We start from the raw sequence: 20527 nt of genomic DNA, 5'->3' as shown, positions 1-20527 counted from the left end.
AACTGTGCTGGCCAGGGAAGACGCTGCAGTTCAGTTGCATGTTCCACATACCATGATTGTACTGTCCTGGCTGTGTAAATGGGTGCGTTATCGCCCTGAAATATGGCATCATTGTTGGAGAACAACATTTGAATCATGAGGTGCACCTGATCACCTAAAATGTTCACATGATCGTTGGCTGTGACTCGGCCTTTGGGAGTAATGATGGGACCAGCAGCCAGCAGAATACTGTGATATGGCTGACCACAGCATCACACTTCCACCTTCATGTTTAAGCTTTGGAATCAAGCAATCAGGATAGTAGGTTTTTTTTTGTTTTTTTTTGCGTTCTCGAGAGGTAAACCCGGGCCGATGTTGGGAATAACAAAAACGTTGACTCCCCGGACTATATGATGTGTTTCCACTAATCAGCCGTACAGGATTTATGCTCTTGACACCATGTTCCACGCTTCTTTTAGTTGGTTGTCGTCGCTAATGGTTTCGGTGTAGTAGCTCGTCCACGAATATTCGCTTCATGGTGTTCTCGGCGGACAGTGTCGATAAATACGGGGTTCCGAAGATGGTAATTGAGCACTGCAGTCACTTTAGCCGCCGTAGTTTTGTGTTGCTTTGACAAAATTCGTGCTAGCTTACGACGATCTCCGTCATTTAATTTTAATTTGCGCCCACTATTACGTTTACACGATGATACCTCTCCATGTTTTGTGTAGGCTGTCATGACTATTGAAACAATCGCTCTTGAAACATTCAGTAAGTTGACTGTCTTGGTTATTGATGCTCCAGTAATCGGGCCCTCACAGTCTGCCCTCTTTGGAACTCTCTTAGTTCTTTCATTGCACGTTGACCTCGGCCTCTGAATGAAAATATTAAGTGTGCACTACTCATAAAAAATTGATGCCTAGTCCGTACTGAACACGCACAGTCCAGTGCAGACGTGTCTTACCTACGTTGTTGACCGTCAAACACAAACATCCCGTTAGTACCACTCCTCGTATTATTTTGCCTATCCCATGCACACTGACAGAAAAAAATCGCAGCACCAAGAATTAGTGGCGAAAATTGTTATGCGTCTTCCTGTATCTGAAAGATGATGAGGGTTCAAATTTCACACCAGTGGCATAAGAGAGGCGTTGGTATTGTCACTATAAGGCTGAAAATCAGGTTTGTTTTAAAAACTTGTTCTAACGATCGTAAGCATTAGTTACCTTTGAGATTGGACGTGGTGTGATGATGTTAGCCAAGAATGCCTTTAAGGCGACAAAGACACCTGAGTTCGAACGAGATCGTTTAATAGAGCTACGAGGAGCTCGATGTTCCCTCTGAGATACTGTAGAAAGACTTGGCAGGAATGTAGCCACTGTACATGATTGCTGTCAGCGGTGGTCACGAGAATGTATGGTTGCAAGAAGACAGGTCTCCGGATGACGATGTGGCACTACCGAGAGGGAAAACATCACGTTCGGCATATGGTTCTGCCGCATCGTACTGTATCCGCAAAAGCGATTTGAGCAACAGTTGACGCCACAGTGTCACAACGAACTGTTACAAATCGGTTGCTTCAAGGCGTGTTCCAAGCCAGACGCCCTGTAGCGTGGAGTCTATTGACCCTTATCACCGCCATTTGCGACTTCAAGCGAGAGCTCTTCGGAGGCCATGGTAGAGGTTTGTTGTGTTTTCTGACGAAAGCTGATTCTGCTTCGGTTCGATTGACGGCCATGTTTTGGTTAGAAGGAGGTCAATCGAGGGCCTGCAGCCAACCTGCATGCATGCTGGAAACACTGGACCTACTCCTATAGTCTGGGGTGCGATTTCGTATGACAGGAGGAACACTCTCGTTGTTATTCCAAGCACTCTAACTGCAAATTTGTACATCGGTCTGGTAATTCGACCTGTTGTGTTGCCATTCATGAACAGCATTCCAGGGGGTGTCTCCGAACAGGATAATGCTCGCCCACATATCGCTGTTGCAGCCCAACGTGCTCTACAGAGTGTTGACATGTTGCCGTGGGCTGCTCGACCACAATAACTGTCTGCAGTCGAGTACATATTGGACATCATGGGATGGTGATTCGAGTGTCCGCCACAACCATCGTTAGCCTGTATTGATAGACCAAGTGGGACAGGCAAGGAACTGCATCCAACAAACTGATATCTGGCCCGTACAGCACAATGCATGCGTGCTTACATGCCCGCATTTAACATTCCGGCGGTTACACTGGTTATTAATGTACCTGTATTTAAATTTGCAATCGCCTATCTCGCACTCCGTTAACCTGTGATCTTTCAAAGTTAATTACTTAAATGTGTTACCTAGAGAAATGTATTTCCGAAATTCTATTACTCTACTTTAATTACGTTTCGGTGTTGCGATTTGTTTCCGTCAGCATATGAAAGGGCATGCTAACAACGGAACAATTCTGTTCCATATAGTTATCCTCCAATCTTAGTTAAAAATAAATAGTATTTATGGAAAAATTGAAATTGTCAACTTTAATTCAGGTTTTACACGAAAGTTTATGATTTTGCAATGTAAAACAGAGGGATGCTGTAGAAAAATAAAACTACAATACAGATGTAGCAAACAGCGTTAGAAAACACAATTTTTTCAAAAACAGACGTAAAACAAAAATATATCACACGCTGTTCCAATACGTCATCGAGCTCATATAAAATGTTTCTCTTATTCATAAACAGCTTTTATATTTGTCAGAAATAACAGGAAACTCTTACCTTTGCCGATGACGAAGAGCGTTATAGATGAATATAAAAATAAATGACAACAATAATAATACAGATTTTTATGTTTGTGCGTGTGAACTGTACTTGCATCAAAAGTAATTGCTTTGGTTTCATAAAAACGTAGGAGTTAAGCAATCAAGCAATTTTTTTCACTTAATGTAATTTACATATTATAAGGATATAAAATACTCAAAGGACTAAAGACGAATAATGTGCAGTTCTAAAAGGAAAAGTAGGCAGGAAATTGTACACAGAACCCTAGTCCTCCAGAAGAGAGTACATATGCTACTACTGTGCCACCAGTTGTGTAGTACTGAGAAACGGTCTATAGGTATTGACCATGAATGTTGCTAGGCACAATGCACCATTAGTAAGCTGATCGTTCATAAACAGTCACTCCCCCAGGAACTATCACGATAATACCGCCTCTAAATTTAATAATGGACTTAATTCGGCTAAGAAGATAGTCCATAAGTTTCTTCAGATGTACCACTAGTTGGTGACAAAACCATGTACAGATAAATTTACATATAAAATAGGTGTATCAATTAAACTCCACTTAAGGATCGGAACCCTCTGTATTTTTAATTTTGTCACTCAGGGAAATGCTCTCTACACTACAAGAAAGTTAAATAATTTCTCTATTAGGGAGAAATTAAAAGTTTCTTAATTTTTGCTTCTGTAACTGATTAAGAGTTAGTCATTGTAAGGTAACAGTCATGTATTTCACATGTTGTTGTTGTTGTTGTTGTTGTTGTGGTCTTCGGTCCAGAGACTGGTTTGATGCAGCTCTCCATGCTACTGTATTTCACATACAAGTATGAATTGCATATTTTTTAGTGCATTCGTCGATAAGCTGTATCAGATATTGTGTGACTACATTTCACATGAATTATTCATTGCTTGATGTTATGTATTTGGAATAACTGAGGATTGTATCTGTATTAACGATAAAGACACCACATCATTTAAAAATTAAGAATCTCAATAATCTGATATAGTGTATTTATGAGCTTATATTCAGTTAAAATATGACTGTTAAATTTCAAAGAAAAAACCTTAGTTATGTAACACATCTCCATTTGTATGAAATTATCGTTTAAAAAGTTCTAGGAAGTCAGTATAGAAAATAATCAAGGTTGTTTTGGGTAATATGTAATACAATGTACAAAGGAGCTTCTGGAATGAAAAAAATTACTTTCTAATTAGGAAATACATAAATGTTAGTTATAAAAATAATTAAGGTTTTAGTAGAAAGATGCATATTTTAGAAGTAATTGTTCACAATTCACATTATACAATATTCTGTACAAAAATTATGTAAGAAAACAAACGGTGTCAAAAATTGTCCTCGTTATTGAAAAAATGTACTGTTACATGCAGGTTTTTTGAAAGAGTAATTTTTCATTATAAATTCATAAAATGACTGGTGCTAATAACGTTTTTATCGCTATGAATTGTTACTTTTCTACACAAGGGCCAGTTTTGGGCCATAATGGTTAGTTGTCAGTTGGTTCATGTTAGCTGTTAATGGCAGTACAAGTCAATTGTATTTAATTTACTGTTAGATGGAAAGAATACATGAAGAAAAGTTACCAGTATATCTGTGTCAGATCTTTTGATTTCAAAAAGTTAACCTACGAGAATTGCTACAGAATTGATCATTATCCCAAAAAGCAATGAAACTAGCACACCTCAACCAAAAAACATTAGCAACAATGAAAATCATCCTTGAATTCTTCGAAATAAATATCCATTGTAAAAGTAACGTTTCATGCTCTAAATCTTAAATGGTTTGCAACACTTTTCCTTCTGATTTTGAGGAAAATGAAATCTATAATTAAAGCTCTAAATTAAACATTTAGGTTTTGTTTGAGAGTAAGAACGTTACATCATCAAATGGGCATTATTAAAACCATGGATCCTGAATAAGGCACAGTGGGTTACTGAATGAAGTACATGCTGTTAGTTGTTATAGGAGAAGAAAATAAGACACCATCGGATTAAATGTTACTATATCTTTATAACAAAGTAATACAACAATAGATGACTCATGAATAAAGAAGTCAGTTTATATTTACAAACTAAACAGGATTTTCAAAATTTATTTCAACATGGCCTGCTGTTGAAGCCATTTCGTCGCAAACAGCAACACCGTTACAGCTTTATATGCAACTTCTGCTCAGGTTACTCATACGCTGGGAACGCGATCGATACACATATCGACACACTACATGGGGTAAAAATTCGTGCTCTCGAACTCGCACCATCCTCGATATATCCTGGCCACTTAATTGCATCTGGTAACCAGGATACCAACATACCTGCTGAAGATATTTAGGTACGTTGTTGGTACCTTTTGTGGTAAGTCTAGAAGGCCACTGGGTGGTTACAACTGCAGATGGAGAAATGTTTGTCCTTCCAGCATACTAATGTACTTTATTTCGACACAATACAAGACTGAGAAGAAGAAAAGCAACCAGTGCTCGATCAATGAGGACATCTAAAGAATCAGCACAGTCTTCATGCAAGAACAGGAGCCAAGGAACTGTACCATGACGACCTTGGAATAATGATTGATTTAAGTTCTTGGGAAATATCTGCAATTATTCATGTGAGTCAGAGATGGCATTAGTGGAATAAATTAATGTAACAAAATGGAAAAACTATCAAATGTTTTATGAAATAACTCGTCTAAAAGTAAGAAATAAAAAGATCAGAGGAAAATTTGACATGCTTCATTTGCTTTAAATGATTTCGAGCATCATTCAAAGGCTTGTCTAGTGTTTGTCTAATATATCTTCTTACAAAACATTTGATTGTTTTTTAATTTTATTATTTTAAAAAATTTTCTTTATTTGCTACATTTTGGTTTTGTTCATTATTAAGAGTATGTAGATAAAGAGAATGCAGAGAAGTTTCAATTTATTCCTACTCTCGCATTTATTTTGTTGTTTCAGCATGAAAAAGTACATTCCACAACTTATACACGAATGTGACCAATCATGCAAAACATGTGTGGGCGTTGAAGAGATTAACATTTTCACACTTCAATTACATAGTTAACAGCAACTGTTCTTGAAGTATTTCAATTTTCCTCGAAATGACTAATTATGTTTTTATTAATTACTCTCGTTACTTTCAACCAATTAAATTTTTCTTTGAAAATGTGCACTTGACAGTGGTCCATTTGATACCACATTTCAAGTTGCAGTCTTCATTTGGCTATGAAAATTCGGATAAAAATTTTGCTCAAATCACTATTCAAGCTTTTCTTAATTACTATGATTATTTTCAAGCAATTAAATGCATTTTTGCTAAACTAGACTTTATATTGATCAGTTTGATAGCAAGTTTGTGCGTTTTCCATTATTTCCTTGACTATGAAATTTCAGGCCAAAATTTTCCTTCAAATCACAAATAAAGTTTTTCTGAACTACTCTTATTAATTGCAAGTAATTAAATCTTTCTTTGCAAAACTAGACCACTCGCTGGTCAGTTTGGTACCCCATTTTTCCGTTTCCTAGTCTTTCCTAGTCTTCATTTGACTATGAAACTTAAGTCCAAAATTTTTTCTCAAACAACTTACTCAGTCTTTCTTACTTTCCTTGATTACTTCTCAGCAATTAATTTTCTTTTTCCAAAAGTAGACCTTTGTCCATTTCCCATTGTTTGACTATGAAAATACGACGAAAAATTTTCTCTCGTGTCACTAATTAAGTTTTTTGAGTTTCCCTAATTGCTTTGACGCAGTTAAAACTTTCTTTACAAAAGCAGAAATCACACTAGTCAGTTTGATATCCCATTTGCTCAACTGTGAATCTTCGTTTGGCTGTGAAAATTCGAACACTGAACAAATTTTCAACTTCCAAGAGTGGTACAATTATTTATTCATGTAGATAACCGGTTTCGGAGATTCTGTATTGAAATCTTCGGATCCATGTTTACATCATCCGAAACATGGCAACAGAGAATTGCCGAAACCGGTTATCTGTATGAATAAATGATTTTAGCGATCTTGGAAGTTGAAAATTAATTCAGTGTTTATTGTACTACAGATCACCGTCTCGCTGACGATGTCAGGAGTGTATGTGAAAATTCGTACAAAAGTGTCCATCTCGCAATTTTCCCTCAAATTTCTAATTAAGTTTTTGATAATTACTCTGATTACTTTCAAGTGATTAAATATATTTTTGTAAAACTAGGCGTTACGCTTGTCAAGATAATATCCATTTGTCCGTTATCCATTCTTCGTTTGGTTAAGAAAAATCAAACAACATTTCATTGCTTAATTTCTAAGGAGTCTAGATTTTGCACCGCTCAAACATTTGAGTAAAAATACAGAGGGACAGCACGGTTAGAGAGTGGCTTGAGGCAGGTACTCACACGGACGTGGGTTGTCCGACGCGGGGCATGTTGGAGATGCTCGTGGCGTTGGCAGGCCTGGCCAGCCGGATGGAGAAGGTCGCCTTGAGCGCTGGCTCATCGAAGCAGGGGAAGGCCCGCCGAGCGTCCGTCGGTTGGAACTGCGTCGTCGCGATCCACCTGCAAGGCCACAGGAACACACTCTAGTTAGCTGGGCAAGGAAGGCAACTCTCCCTAGTGGCGGATCCTCGTTGCCTCAGGATAGAGAGCTGGAAGGGAAGTATCAGGCAGGAAGGATGTAGTTAAACGTATCGCCGATGTCAAAGTCAGGGAAGGAGAGAGAGAGAGAGAGAGAGAGAGAGAGAGAGAGAATCAATACATCTCGCAGACAATAATGAAGGAAGACTGCCACGCGGGGGTAGCCACGCGGTCTGAGGCGTCTTGTCAAGGTCCGGGCGGCTAACCCCGTCATAGGTTCGAGTCCTCTGTCGGGTATGGGTGTGTATGTTGTCCTTAGCGAAAGTTAGTTTAAGTTAGATTAAGTAGCGCGTAAGCTTAGGGACCAATGACTTCAGCAGTTTGGTCCCATAAGGCCTTACCACAAATTTAAAATAAAGAAAGCCTGCAGCATGTAAAATATCATATAACTACTGTCGAACCAGAGTCCAGTGTCTTAACCACTACGCCATCCCAGTCATCAAAAGAGATAGAAACATTTCAGAAAATACACTAATGTCCAGAAAAAAACAAAATATTTTGAACTACTAGAGATAGAACGTTCATATTCACAGGAAATGTAAATTAGTATGTTCTGTAGAAAATATTAGCGTTTGTAAAATGTCGATCGGTGGGTTCGAGGTCAACAACGATATCGTGGTGCAATAGCAGTTACCGGTAAAACGTGCTAGCGGCTCGCGCTGTCGCTACAATCCGAATGTAATGGGTCACAGGACTTGAGCACACGTGCGTGACACCTCGCAGGCGTATGCGCGAATCGTAAACCAGCGAGATTGAAAGAGGGCGCATTACTGGCATGAGAGAATGTGATGTATCCATCCGGGAAACTGCTTCTTGTGTGGGTCGAAGTAATTCCAGCTAGTTTCCATCTCAGCGTACCACTAATTCTTGGTGGTTCTTAAGGTTAACTGTAATCTGGGGTTTTGAAAAGAAGTACAGCTTAATACCAGTTTTTCAGTATAATACCCAAAAGGTTCAGCTGTGAATGTAAACCCCATTTCTATCACTGACATTGTACCTACCAGCAACTTCATAAAGACCAGTAGAAAAAGTGCAAACTACCTCAACTTGCTGCAAGTATTGCCGTAGTATGAAGGTTGCTGTTGTTTGCAGAATGAATTAATGGGAACTACGTTTACTATTCGCTAATAATGTCTATTCTGATTGCAAATGAAACAACTGAAAATATTATATAAATGTATCACATTACTCGAGAAAACAACAGAACTTCATGGTCATCTTACATTTGCTTGACTGAGCTAAAATTCTACTCAGTTTCTTAGTTGACTGTAGCAATTTAAGAGCTCGAATTTAGGCAGTTGAAAAATAAGTACCACCCTCCTGTGTACAATCAGAAGCTCTTGAAATGGACAAAAACGTTTAGTGTAATTGAATGACTGTATGTCTGTTGATGCATTCTCAATCTGAATGCATTTTCAGTCTTTTATCCTAAGTAAACTGGCTAGCGAGGGGACGGGCATGAGGCCACCCTCCACCAATAACGTTATAAAATGCAAATTAACTTGCTGAACCCGGCGGCAAGGCCAGGAAACAGAGTACAAAGATCCTAAGTAAACCGCACAATCATGCGAAACAATCTCAAAGACGACTCATTACTGCTACTGCCTCTTATGGCTGGCTCTGAGCACTATGGGACTTAACTTCTGAGGTCATCAGTCCCCTAGAACTTAGAACTACTTAAACCCTTAACCTAGGACATCACACACATCCATGCCCGAGGCAGGATTCGAACCTGCAACCATAGCGTTCACTCGGTTCCAGGCTGTAGCGCCTAGAACCGCTCCGCCACTCCGGTCGGCGCCGCTTATGGGTCAATGGCTCTAAGCACTATGAACTTAACATCTGAGATCATCAGTCCCCTAAACTTAGAACTACGTAAACCTAACTAACCTAAGGACATCACACACATCCATGCCCGAGGCAGGATTCGAACCTGCGACCGTAGCAGCAGCGCGGTTCTAGACTGAAGCGCCTGGAACCGCTCCTCCACAGCGGCCGGCACGGCCGTTTATGGTTGGGCAAGATTGATCTCCCAGATTTTAGTCCAGAAGAAGGTACTCGTGAACTAAGTAATCTCCATATAGCAACTTTACCCGAGAGCGAAAGTATTTGCGGGAATACATTAAGATCGTCTGTCACTCTGTAATATCTCTCTCTCACGCGGGGATTTTTACATCTCTCCCCGACAATCCACTTCAGAGTTCGGCTACTGACCCCAACAGGATTTTTCTCGAACTACCAAAGTTACATAGTAAACTCGAACGCTTTATACTCTGGGTGAAGTAATCTTCGCGACAGAAACTCTGTGAAAACAAACACATGAAATAGTGTGTTAAGTCTCCCGGCTCGATCCCTATAATGGTTATAACAAACAACAGGTCAGAATAATTACATATGGAAATTGTGATGAAAATCTTATTTTTGTGTTCGTGGAGAGGGCACACCACGTTTGCAGTAGCGCCTTACGGTTATGCAGCACACAACGCACGCATGAACAGTGGTGGATCTACTCATACGTGACTTTACTGAAACTTTCTTACTTCAAAGCGGACGAAACGCGTAGTCGACAGTTCACAGAACTCCATCCTGCCATCTATGCGAATTAATCAGTAGGCACGTCACTCGTGTGCAAATTGACGCAGCGGTAAAATTCTCGTGAGAAATATCGAAGGCAAAAACTGGTATTGTATGTAGTTTAACACTGGTCTTGCAATGTGATTCGAATACCCGTATATTTCATATTATTAGGAATGGAAAGCACACGGAACTTGTTCACCTTTTGCTAAGAACTAATACTTATTTTACTTTTATGTTTCAGTAAGTAGACGTGTTTGACATTCCCTTCAAATTATCGTATCCAGTACTGATTTCTTCATATTGGCCTACCTGATATAACCAAAATAACAAATAAACTTAGCTATATAGTCCGACCTCTCTTGTTGTATGAAACATGAATCCTTTATTGATTCATCAAGTGTCAAAATAACCACCGAGTCTTGGGTGACGTAATGCATGTCTCTCGATCCTCTACGTCTTTCCTTCTATTGAGTTTTCCGTAAATCTCTTGCTTCTCCTAGGTTAACTCTTCTTACACACAATTCTGGGTTCCTTAAAATATTTGGCATCAATCTAGAGAGATTTCAAAATTCCCCTATCTATTTTCTCATGTATTTCCAGTGGCTGAAATTCTCTTACTTGCAGAGCTAGAATTTGAATTCACATTGTTTCCTCAGTTTTCGGCTAATCTTTGATTGAAGCAGGAAGATGGAGAAAATTCTCTTCTTCTATTCGCTTATAAATTTTTTGCGGTGGTGGTTGTGGGGATGGGAACATCCCAGACAATGGTGCATGTGGTCTGCAAACCACTGTATGTCACATTTTAACAGATACAATTTTACATTTTGCAGAGTGAGCAGAAGCAAGTTTAAATACGGGCGCGCCCTCTATTTCAGCTGATGCCCAGACGCCTGTTGTAGAACTTTTAGAATTTTGTGCAGAGTCTGGACTCCTGCTTAATCCTTCACAGCGGCTGGCTCATCCTTTTTTAGTCCAGTGACCACGCAGACAGAATTATCAGTCAGTTGCATTACTTTAGCTCTTAACATTAAATATTTATTTTTTAAAGAATATTTTGGAAATGACTTTAAATATGCATTATTTCCGCGCTTGTCTACTTCTCTCTCTCTCTCTCTCTCTCTCTCTCCCTGTGTGTGTGTGTGTGTGTGTGTATGTGTGTGTGCGCGCGAGTGTGTGTGTGTGTGTGTGTGTGTGTGTGTGTGTGTGTGTGTGTGTGTGTGTGTGTACATGAATGTGGTTTTTAGAGAACTGTTGTGTACCAGTTCTTGATGAAAGGGCGCTTAAAGAAGTGACTGTCTCGTGCCGAAACCAACATACCCTCCTGCTCCTCATTATCATCACCACCATTATCTTCACCAATAATCTTTCTTTTTTCACCTATTTTGTACGTTCCTACTTTCAAAATACACTCCTGGAAATGGAAAAAAGAACACATTGACACCGGTGTGTCAGACCCACCCTACTTGCTCCGGACACTGCGAGAGGGCTGTACAAGCAATGATCACACGCACGGCACAGCGGACACACCAGGAACCGCGGTGTTGGCCGTCGAATGGCGCTAGCTGCGCAGCATTTGTGCACCGCCGCCGTCAGTGTCAGCCAGTTTGCCGTGGCATACGGAGCTCCATCGCAGTCTTTAACACTGGTAGCATGCCGCGACAGCGTGGACGTGAACCGTATGTGCAGTTGACGGACTTTGAGCGAGGGCGTATAGTGGGCATGCGGGAGGCCGGGTGGACGTACCGCCGAATTGCTCAACACGTGGGGCGTGAGGTCTCCACAGTACATCGATGTTGTCGCCAGTGGTCGGCGGAAGGTGCACGTGTCCGTCGACCTGGGACCGGACCGCAGCGACGCACGGATGCACGCCAAGACCGTAGGATCCTACGCAGTGCCGTAGGGGACCGCACCGCCACTTTCCAGCAAATTAGGGACACTGTTGCTCCTGGGGTATCGGCGAGGACCATTCGCAACCGTCTCCATGAAGCTGGGCTACTGTCCCGCACACCGTTAGGCCGTCTTCCGCTCACGCCCCAACATCGTGCAGCCCGCCTCCCCGCCTCCAGTGGTGTCGCGACAGGCGTGAATGGAGGGACGAATGGAGACGTGTCGTCTTCAGCGATGAGAGTCGCTTCTGCCTTGGTGCCAATGATGGTCGTATGCGTGTTTGGCGCCGTGCAGGTGAGCGCCACAATCAGGACTGCATACGACCGAGGCACACAGGGCCAACACCCGGCATCATGGTGTGGGGAGCGATCTCCTACACTGGCCGTTCACCACTGGTGATCGTCGAGGGGACACTGAATAGTGCACGGTACATCCAAACCGTCATCGAACCCATCGTTCTACCATTCCTAGACCGGCAAGGGAACTTGCTGTTCCAACAGGACAATGCACGTCCGCATGTATCCCGTGCCACCCAACGTGCTCTAGAAGGTGTAAGTCAACTACCCTGGCCAGCAAGATCTCCGGATCTGTCCCCCATTGAGCGTGTTTGGGACTGGATGAAGCGTCGTCTCACGCGGTCTGCACGTCCAGCACGAACGCTGGTCCAACTGAGGCGCCAGGTGGAAATGGCATGGCAAGCCGTTCCACAGGACTACATCCAGCATCTCTACGATCGTCTCCATGGGAGAATAGCAGCCTGCATTGCTGCGAAAGGTGGATATACACTGTACTAGTGCCGACATTGTGCATGCTCTGTTGCCTGTGTCTATGTGCCTGTGGTTCTGTCAGTGTGATCATGTGATGTATCTGACCCCAGGAATGTGTCAATAAAGTTTCCCCTTCCTGGGACAATGAATTCACGGTGTTCTTATTTCAATTTCCAGGAGTGTACTTTATTTTTCTATTTCTCTTATTACAGCTTCGTTATTTCTGATGTTTAACTGATAGTTGTTTCAATTAGTTTCATTTGTCCCTAATTCGATTTGTGTTAAAGAACTTGTGCACCACTGTAATCTCTTCTGTTCTTATTTTCGTAATAGGAGTAAGGTATTTTCTTGTTACTACGTGGCCACTCCCGCAGGAGGTTCGAGTCCTCTCTCGGGCATGCGTGTTTGTGTTGTTCTTAGCATAAGTTAGTTTAAGTAGTGTGTAAGTCTAGGGACCTATGACCTAAGCAGTTTGGTCCCTAAGGAATTCACACACATTTGAACATTTATTATTACGAGTTTTCGTGGCCGTTTGATTGCGTCACGTCATTTTCTACATACAGCTGCAACAATCGAAATGGTAAACGCAATCTCTGTCTTATACAAAATTGTCTTTCATGACCTCCCACTTCATTAGTTGTTTTGTTCTTTATCTTTGATCTTCCCAATGTGGCAGAAAGCTTTTTCTTGTCTTCAGGTCGAACGAAGAAATCTTTTTTTCCCTACAGTATAAAGCTGAATTATAAAGTGTTTACCGGTATGTTCAACTATCCTTAAAAGTAATTACTCCTCGTTCATAGTACGTCTCGAGATTAAAGGGGTCAGCTGAAGTCTCTCGCGAAAGAAAATAAATTAAGAGACATCAATAATTTTAGATAGAATGAAAAAACATTTTTCGTTCGAGCCTCATGCGTCTTGTAAAGGCTATACTAACGGACACTACTTTAAATAATAAAAGATGTACGTTGCGCGACATTTTTCCACCTCCTTGGACCGTTTTCGAGCCCCAAATACGAATCACCGTTTTGCTGTACTAGAAGCTGGCGTTGCCGTCGGCTATCGGAAACTGGTGGGCCGTTATCCCATTTGCAGGTAGAAAATGCCCTAGGCTGCTCATTTGCCCGTCGCTCCATTAACGCAGAAAATTGCCTTGGCAGAGCGGACGGTCGCCTGATTAATGGCCACCTGAAAACCGATAGACTGTTGTGGCCTGCGGCGTGAAACGGCGTGCGACGAAAATTTGCAGTAAGTAAGGGTAACTCACAAACGCAATTCTGCCGAGCGTATCGCTTGTTCGTAAATATAAGCACATTTGATCTCTTATAGAGCTCGAAGAAACGTGCGAACGTACAGAAACATGGCTATTTTTAAACACCTATCAGCTGTCGGATGTAAACAGTATAGTTGTATAAATATTTGGGGAGTATCGTAATTAATAGCGAAAACTGAGAAATATGATAGAGTACAATAAGAGAAGCACATAATCCCAGAAAAAAATGTACACTGCTTTACAAAACAAGTGAAGCAACCCGACGACATGGTCGGATGGCAATGTAACTTCATACAAGTACACTCCGTCGGCGGGTATGTAAATGATTAAAGTTGCAGTTCTCCATGACAGGTTGAACGGCCAACAGAGTGCATTACTGATGTTCTTGTTTAGTGTTATTACCAGATCTTGTTGGGGGTATAAACGGATGAACATCGTCAGATGTGAAGAATACGGAGGTCCTGTGTCCCCGTCAGAGACAGCGTCAGCAGCACCTGGGTTTGAATAGGACCTCACTGTGCATCTGCATTTGACCGGCTGGTTAATCGTACAATATCCAAATTAGTGGAGCATACGGATGTCATAGTGGTACGATGTTGGACGGGATAGGAACATGGTGCCAAACATGTTCGTCGTGAAGCTTCCGGGTGACAACATCTGACCAGAGAGGACCGCAGTAATGCACACCGAGCACGTCGTAACCCCTTTGCATCTGCACGTGACGTCCTAGAAAATGTAATGGACTCACTGCAATATTCCTTATAATACGGCACCGTCGGTCAGAGACTAGAAGCAGCCGGACTAGAGAATTACCGTCCCACGCGTAGACTGCTGGTAACACCACAACACAAAGGGCTGTGTTTGGGATGGCACCGGGACCAGGAAGCACGGACTACTGATGAATGGCGTCGCACCGTGTTCAGCGATGAATCGTTGTTCTGCGGCACACGGGATGATCATCGTCGGCCTGTGCAGAGGCGACCTGGGGAAAGATGCTGATATTCCAGGGCTTCAGAGAGGAGCAGCGGTGTTACTTTTGGCGTCATGGTGTGAGGATTCATCTGGTATGGCTTCAGGTCCCAGCTGGTAACGATGGAGGGAACTCTTTGATTTGAATTAACAAGTCCGCTACGACTGTTAGAATTCTTTATTCGAGAACATGGCCGGTTTGGCAAATTAAATTTGCACCTTCAGGTGCCTCACTGTATACAAAGGTACAAAGGAACTTATCAGACATTTAGGCACTCCAAGAAATGGACAAATAAAAGCGATAAGGTATATGTCTACTTACAGTCAGAAGGTTAAGGTTCTATTTAAACCGGATAAAAACTTTCCCAATGTTTATAACCAGGTGTTTAAAACTTCTGACTCACGAATGCGCGAGAGTCTATGATAAAATGGATTGGGGACTAATGCCATCCCCATCTAAAAAAGGACCCAGTAAAAGGTAAACGGATGATGAAAGCGATGTGAGGTGTACGGCGTTCTAGATCCATGCAACGTGTGCGTAACAGAGGACAGAGAGGTCAACTGTCATCTTCTACAATATAATGTGCATGAGACGCAAAGTGCTTTCGAGCACAATAACATTACTGCGTTATTATAATGCCACATCTACCCAGAAGCACTAGAGAAACAAACATTGTAATGTTTACCACAAATCACACTGTATGCATTTGTTGAAATGGCCGTCATCTGCAGTCAGTCTCTGCAAATAAAATAACTTAAAGCACAGCCTGGTGGAATCACGTCATTTTTCTACTTTCTCCATTATTTGGGACCTGGATCAAATCTAAGGACATGCATCAGAATACCAAGGACACAATGGCGATGAAAACGCGCTTTATGGAAAATGGCACTTCGAACATTTTCCATTTCGACTCTTCAAATGTTCTTCCTTCCAGCGCATGGGTTAGTTAGTCGCCTACGAGATGCAGGACAGGTGCACAGATAGCTTTCATTGTGCAAACTATTAGCTAATGGTGTTGATTCACTTCAGGGCTATGATCAATAAGATGGATCGTTAATGCACATTAGCTTTCAGTCCGACCCAGTGATAGAGGTAGTGTTTATTAGCACTACGATGGATTGCTAATTATCAGTAAGAAACTAAGCATAAACACACGAGAGTTTCCATATAACATAATGAAACGGCACTGTATTTCTCTTCCACCACACCACCTGTTTCGGTAAGGTGATGTCACTGCTTTTCTCACACTCTACCCTAGACTCCAGAAATCCCAAGGATCCCTACAAATCTCCCTTATTCAATTTACCTCCTGGTGTAATCAATGGCTTCTCAAGATCAGCCCCTCCAATACCCAAGCAGTCATTATGGGATGAACCACTCGCATCTTCCATCTCCATGACTTAAATCTTACCACTTACGATGGTCCTATCGATTTAACTAATACACTAAAATATCTTGGACTAGCCTTCAACCAGCACCTAAAGTGGAAACCTCACCTACTAACCACCCAACAGAAACCATTAACAGGCCGAACTTGACGGTTACACCTCTCCAGGAACCTACTCACGTACAAAAAACTGATCCGACCCATCGTCTGCTATGCAAATGCTCCATTGATCTCTGCCCCAATCAAAGTTTTAAAGTCCCTCCAAATCCTCGAACACCATGCACTCCGTCTAGGTTTCATCACCCGTTTACCTTCTCCCACTTAGATCTTCTACCACCTCATCAACTTCCCACCCCCTCCTCACCCACAATGAACACCTCCGCATTTCGTACGTTATCCGCAAACTAGATTCCAATAACTCGATTGACTCCCCTCTGATCACCAATCCTGGTATGCTGTCGCACTTCACACTCACACCCTACACCTTAAAACACTCCAACACAACTTCATCCAACGCAACTTCAACCAACTCCCTCTCGCAGACAATGAGATTTGCTGCAATATTTATTGCTCCTAGAAACTTTAACTCCTCTTCATGGGTCCCACTTCACATCAGGGCTCCTCTCTCCCTTTCCCTCTCTGTCCATCCTCATCCGTTTCGTCTTGTTATCACCACCCAACCCACACAAGAAACTCCCTCCCATCTTCTGTCTTTCCTACGCTCTATCGTCTCAGTATCTACCCCAACACCTATCTTCCGCTCCACAGTTTTCCTACGTAATAGACACCTGCTTTCTCTACCCACGTCCCTCAGCTCAATGAAACATGTTTTCCCCTTCTGAAATACGTACTTCTCTCGCTGTGCATGTTATTCGGGTTTTTAGTGTAACTGCAGTGCTTCAGTGCTTTTTCTTAGTAGAAATTAACCTTTCAGTGACCTGTTTTTAAAATGTATATATTTTTTAGTTTTCCTTGATTTTTAATTCAACAAATAAAAACATTCATAATGTCTTATTTTTCGCATCTTTGTTATACAGGGTGGCCAAAATAAAGAGGCCTCATGTCTTACAAAAAAACATACAGACAATTCACTCGTTTATTGTAAATACAGAATACGAAGCAGTAGATTATGAAAGACACAGTACTGAACATTCAGTAGGTCAATAGCTAACAGGAGGTGCTGAAAACGTTCACCCTAGACTTCTATATACAACTGATCACGTCTCAGCATGTTTCTGGAAGATTTTGCCATTTCATTTGGTGTGATTTCCGCAATCGCATTGCGAATGTCTGGTTTCAACTCATCAATTGTAAGTGGCTTGTTACGGTAGGCTTTACATTGTATTACCCCACAAATAAAAATCACAGGTGGACAAATGGGGCGATTTGGGAGGCCATAAATCTCTACGTTCCTTTCCGAAAGCTTCATGGACGTATGACACTGAAAACTATTAAGTATGCACCCTGGCGCCATCTTGTTGGAAAAATGCATACTCTTTTTCTTCCTCAGTTAGCTGCTCTACAAATGATTGCAACAGTTCCGTTACATAAACTTGGGAGTTCACGGTGTTGTTAAAGTAAATGTGGCCTACAATCCGTTGGCCTGAAACTGCACAACAAACGTCAGAGGCACCTCAGAGTGTTCATAGAAATGTCTGTTGACCAGTAGCGTGTGTTTTGAGAGCTCACGTATCTGCTAAGGTGAAACGATGCGTCATCTGAATTGAAATAAATATTTGGATCCAGATAACCATCAGCGACATGCATTCGCAATATGTTTGTCGTCGTGCGCAAGCCGGAGGTTTTAACTCTAGTATCACTCTTTGTATTTTCGCATACGTGACAGCTTCAACATGTTCTGGCAAGACGTTAGTTTGATGTTTAGTTGGGAGGATAGACGTCTAGTTGATTTCCGTGGACTTCTTACCATAGTTTCCTGAACACGTTGAATATTTTCCGGCTAACAAACTCTTTACACGGTTACATTTGGCATTAGCGACTGAACCTGTTGCTCTAAATTTGGTGATCAATTTCTGCACAACACTTTTTGCAGGTGCAGCTGTCTCTGGATAATTTATTGTGAACCTTTCATTTAGCGTTTTAAACGATTTACACCCAGAAATATTTTCAACAATATATACCTTTTGTTCGACTGAAAAAGCATTCGGTAGAACTGTGTTCACAACAAGTTTCAAACTGACCGCTGACAACTAGATCGCCGCTCGACAGCAAGTGACATGACGTGATCCCGCTCGAGCGCTTCCCTAGCGTTAAGAAGCAACAACAAATAACTTCATATATCACTTGCAATACAACACGGGGCGTCTTTTATCTTGGCCACCATGTATTTTTAAGGTTGCTCTTGGCTGAAGATGAAATATTGTACCACTGGCAGCCCATCACTTTCCCATACGGAGCGAGAGGAATCAAATAACAATAAAGACAAAAAAACGTATTTCTTGTCAAGGTAGGGCACGGGTGAAATTTGAGCCTTAAGGTTACGTTTGAATATATTTGTATAATCTTGGACAATAAGTCGTAATGATGTCGGTTGCACTTCGGAACGACGTGTTAGCAGTTATCTCGAAAATGGCTCATTTTGGGACTTGTATGTATTTTGCTATTACTTGTGTTACACCCTGTACAAGTATGCAGTATTACAACTTATCAGTGAAAGTAAAATATTCCATGTGACTACATTTCGTTCTTCTAATTCGGCTGTAACCATTTAAAGTCCACAGGTGGCTGAACGGCGTTGGAAGGCAGTCTCACGTAGAAGAGGGTGTTCTCCGAGGCTTTTTTTAAAGAAAAGAAATTACTGGGTAAACATTCATCAAGCTTCTCATTGATAGGCTATCATTATAGCAAGCGGTAAAGAAGAGGAAATGTAACGACAACATTTCAGAAACAAAAATATTTTTATTACTGTGCTTCTAAAGTGTTTTCCTGGAAATTTTGTTAAGTTCTCCGTGCATTGCGATCAGGAAGGTACTTCCGATGATGGCTGGAAGCCACGAACTCGACAGGTTGTAACTATCATCTCTGCTGAAATTAGACTCGATCTTAGAAACCTCTGCAGCTTCCAGGACTTTCACTCTGAAAAATGATACATTCTTTGGCTGTCACACACGTAGCGTTAAAATCTATACTCCGCTCATAATTTTCGAAGTGCTCCGCAGCTGTAAATGTCGCCTACATCGAAGGTTGTTGTTTCTGTTTTCATAACATTTCCTCTCCTTTACACCCCATCAGGTGATAACCGACAACGAATGCCTTTCAATAAGAGTCTGAGGGTTATTCATCCAGTATTTTTCGTCATTTTTTTTAAATAAAAAAAGAACACCGTTTTAGATGTGAAAGCAAAGTCGGCTTTCGGTAGTGTCAGTTGAGGAAACCCGAATATTCATGACTGGTTATGGGGAGCGGAGAAGTTTATGAAAGGTATTTGTCCTTTTTCTAGTCAAATGAATCGTAATGACATTTAACATGGGATATATAAGGGAATAAATAAAAATATAAGTCAGAATGACCGGACAGTGATTTGTATATCTATGTTTCATAATGTAAGAGAAGTGCGTTACCACTGCAGCATCACTCGGTGGGTTAATGAGGAAGAAGAAGAAGAAGAATAAGAAGAAGAAGAACTAGAGGAAAATGATGATGCCTAATAACTTAAAAGCATTTATTTGAATTGCAAGAACGAGTTGCTAGTGCTGAATTAACTGTTTGTGTTTCACACAGCAACTAGATGACCTGGAAGTGTGCCACGCACATTATTTTACTGGAATATCTCAGTGTTATCAGGCGGAAACATCATCACACATGTATGTGTGACCGACGTAATGGGGGAAGGGTACGTAACAAAGTCGAACCGAACTGCCTTCAACACAGATTAATTGTGCAATAGAATTCATTCTATTGATCACCAACTGAATTAGCTACGTTTGCATTCAGGGTGATCTGAGGCAATCTCCGCTGGGTGATACATTACTCAACTCCACACAGCGCCATTAGGACGTGTCTTTTTTCTGTCGTCAATCTTCTGATTGCACGCTGCCCGAATACACACACACACGCACATACACACACACACACACACACACACACACACACAGCGAGTACCGCAAAAGACTGTGAGAACAAAGTTATCCCGCAGAAAAGATGCCAACTGATTTAGCTATAATACTAGCATAATGAAAACAATATTTTATTAAGCTCAATATCACCTTCTGTGCGCTCGAAATGTTTCCATCCTGCCTCATACATCTGTTGTACTCAAACATCACACACACAACGCTGTCATAATA

General features: G+C 41.5%; 1 protein-coding gene across 1 annotated transcript in view; it reads right to left on the bottom strand.

Moving 5' to 3' along the window:
• The window catches only part of LOC124545850 (aminopeptidase N-like), a 296523-nt gene that overhangs the window by 213849 nt on the left and 62147 nt on the right, over nucleotides 1-20527 (bottom strand). The window contains exon 4 of the mRNA XM_047124807.1: nucleotides 7126-7284. Within this exon, the coding sequence (XP_046980763.1) occupies nucleotides 7126-7284 (159 nt within the window). The remainder of the gene's footprint in view (nucleotides 1-7125; nucleotides 7285-20527) is intronic.

This window comes from Schistocerca americana, chromosome 8 (genome assembly GCF_021461395.2).
Source record: "Schistocerca americana isolate TAMUIC-IGC-003095 chromosome 8, iqSchAmer2.1, whole genome shotgun sequence".
NCBI classification, from domain to species: domain Eukaryota; kingdom Metazoa; phylum Arthropoda; class Insecta; order Orthoptera; family Acrididae; genus Schistocerca; species Schistocerca americana.
This window is presented reverse-complemented; position numbering and strand designations above follow the sequence as displayed.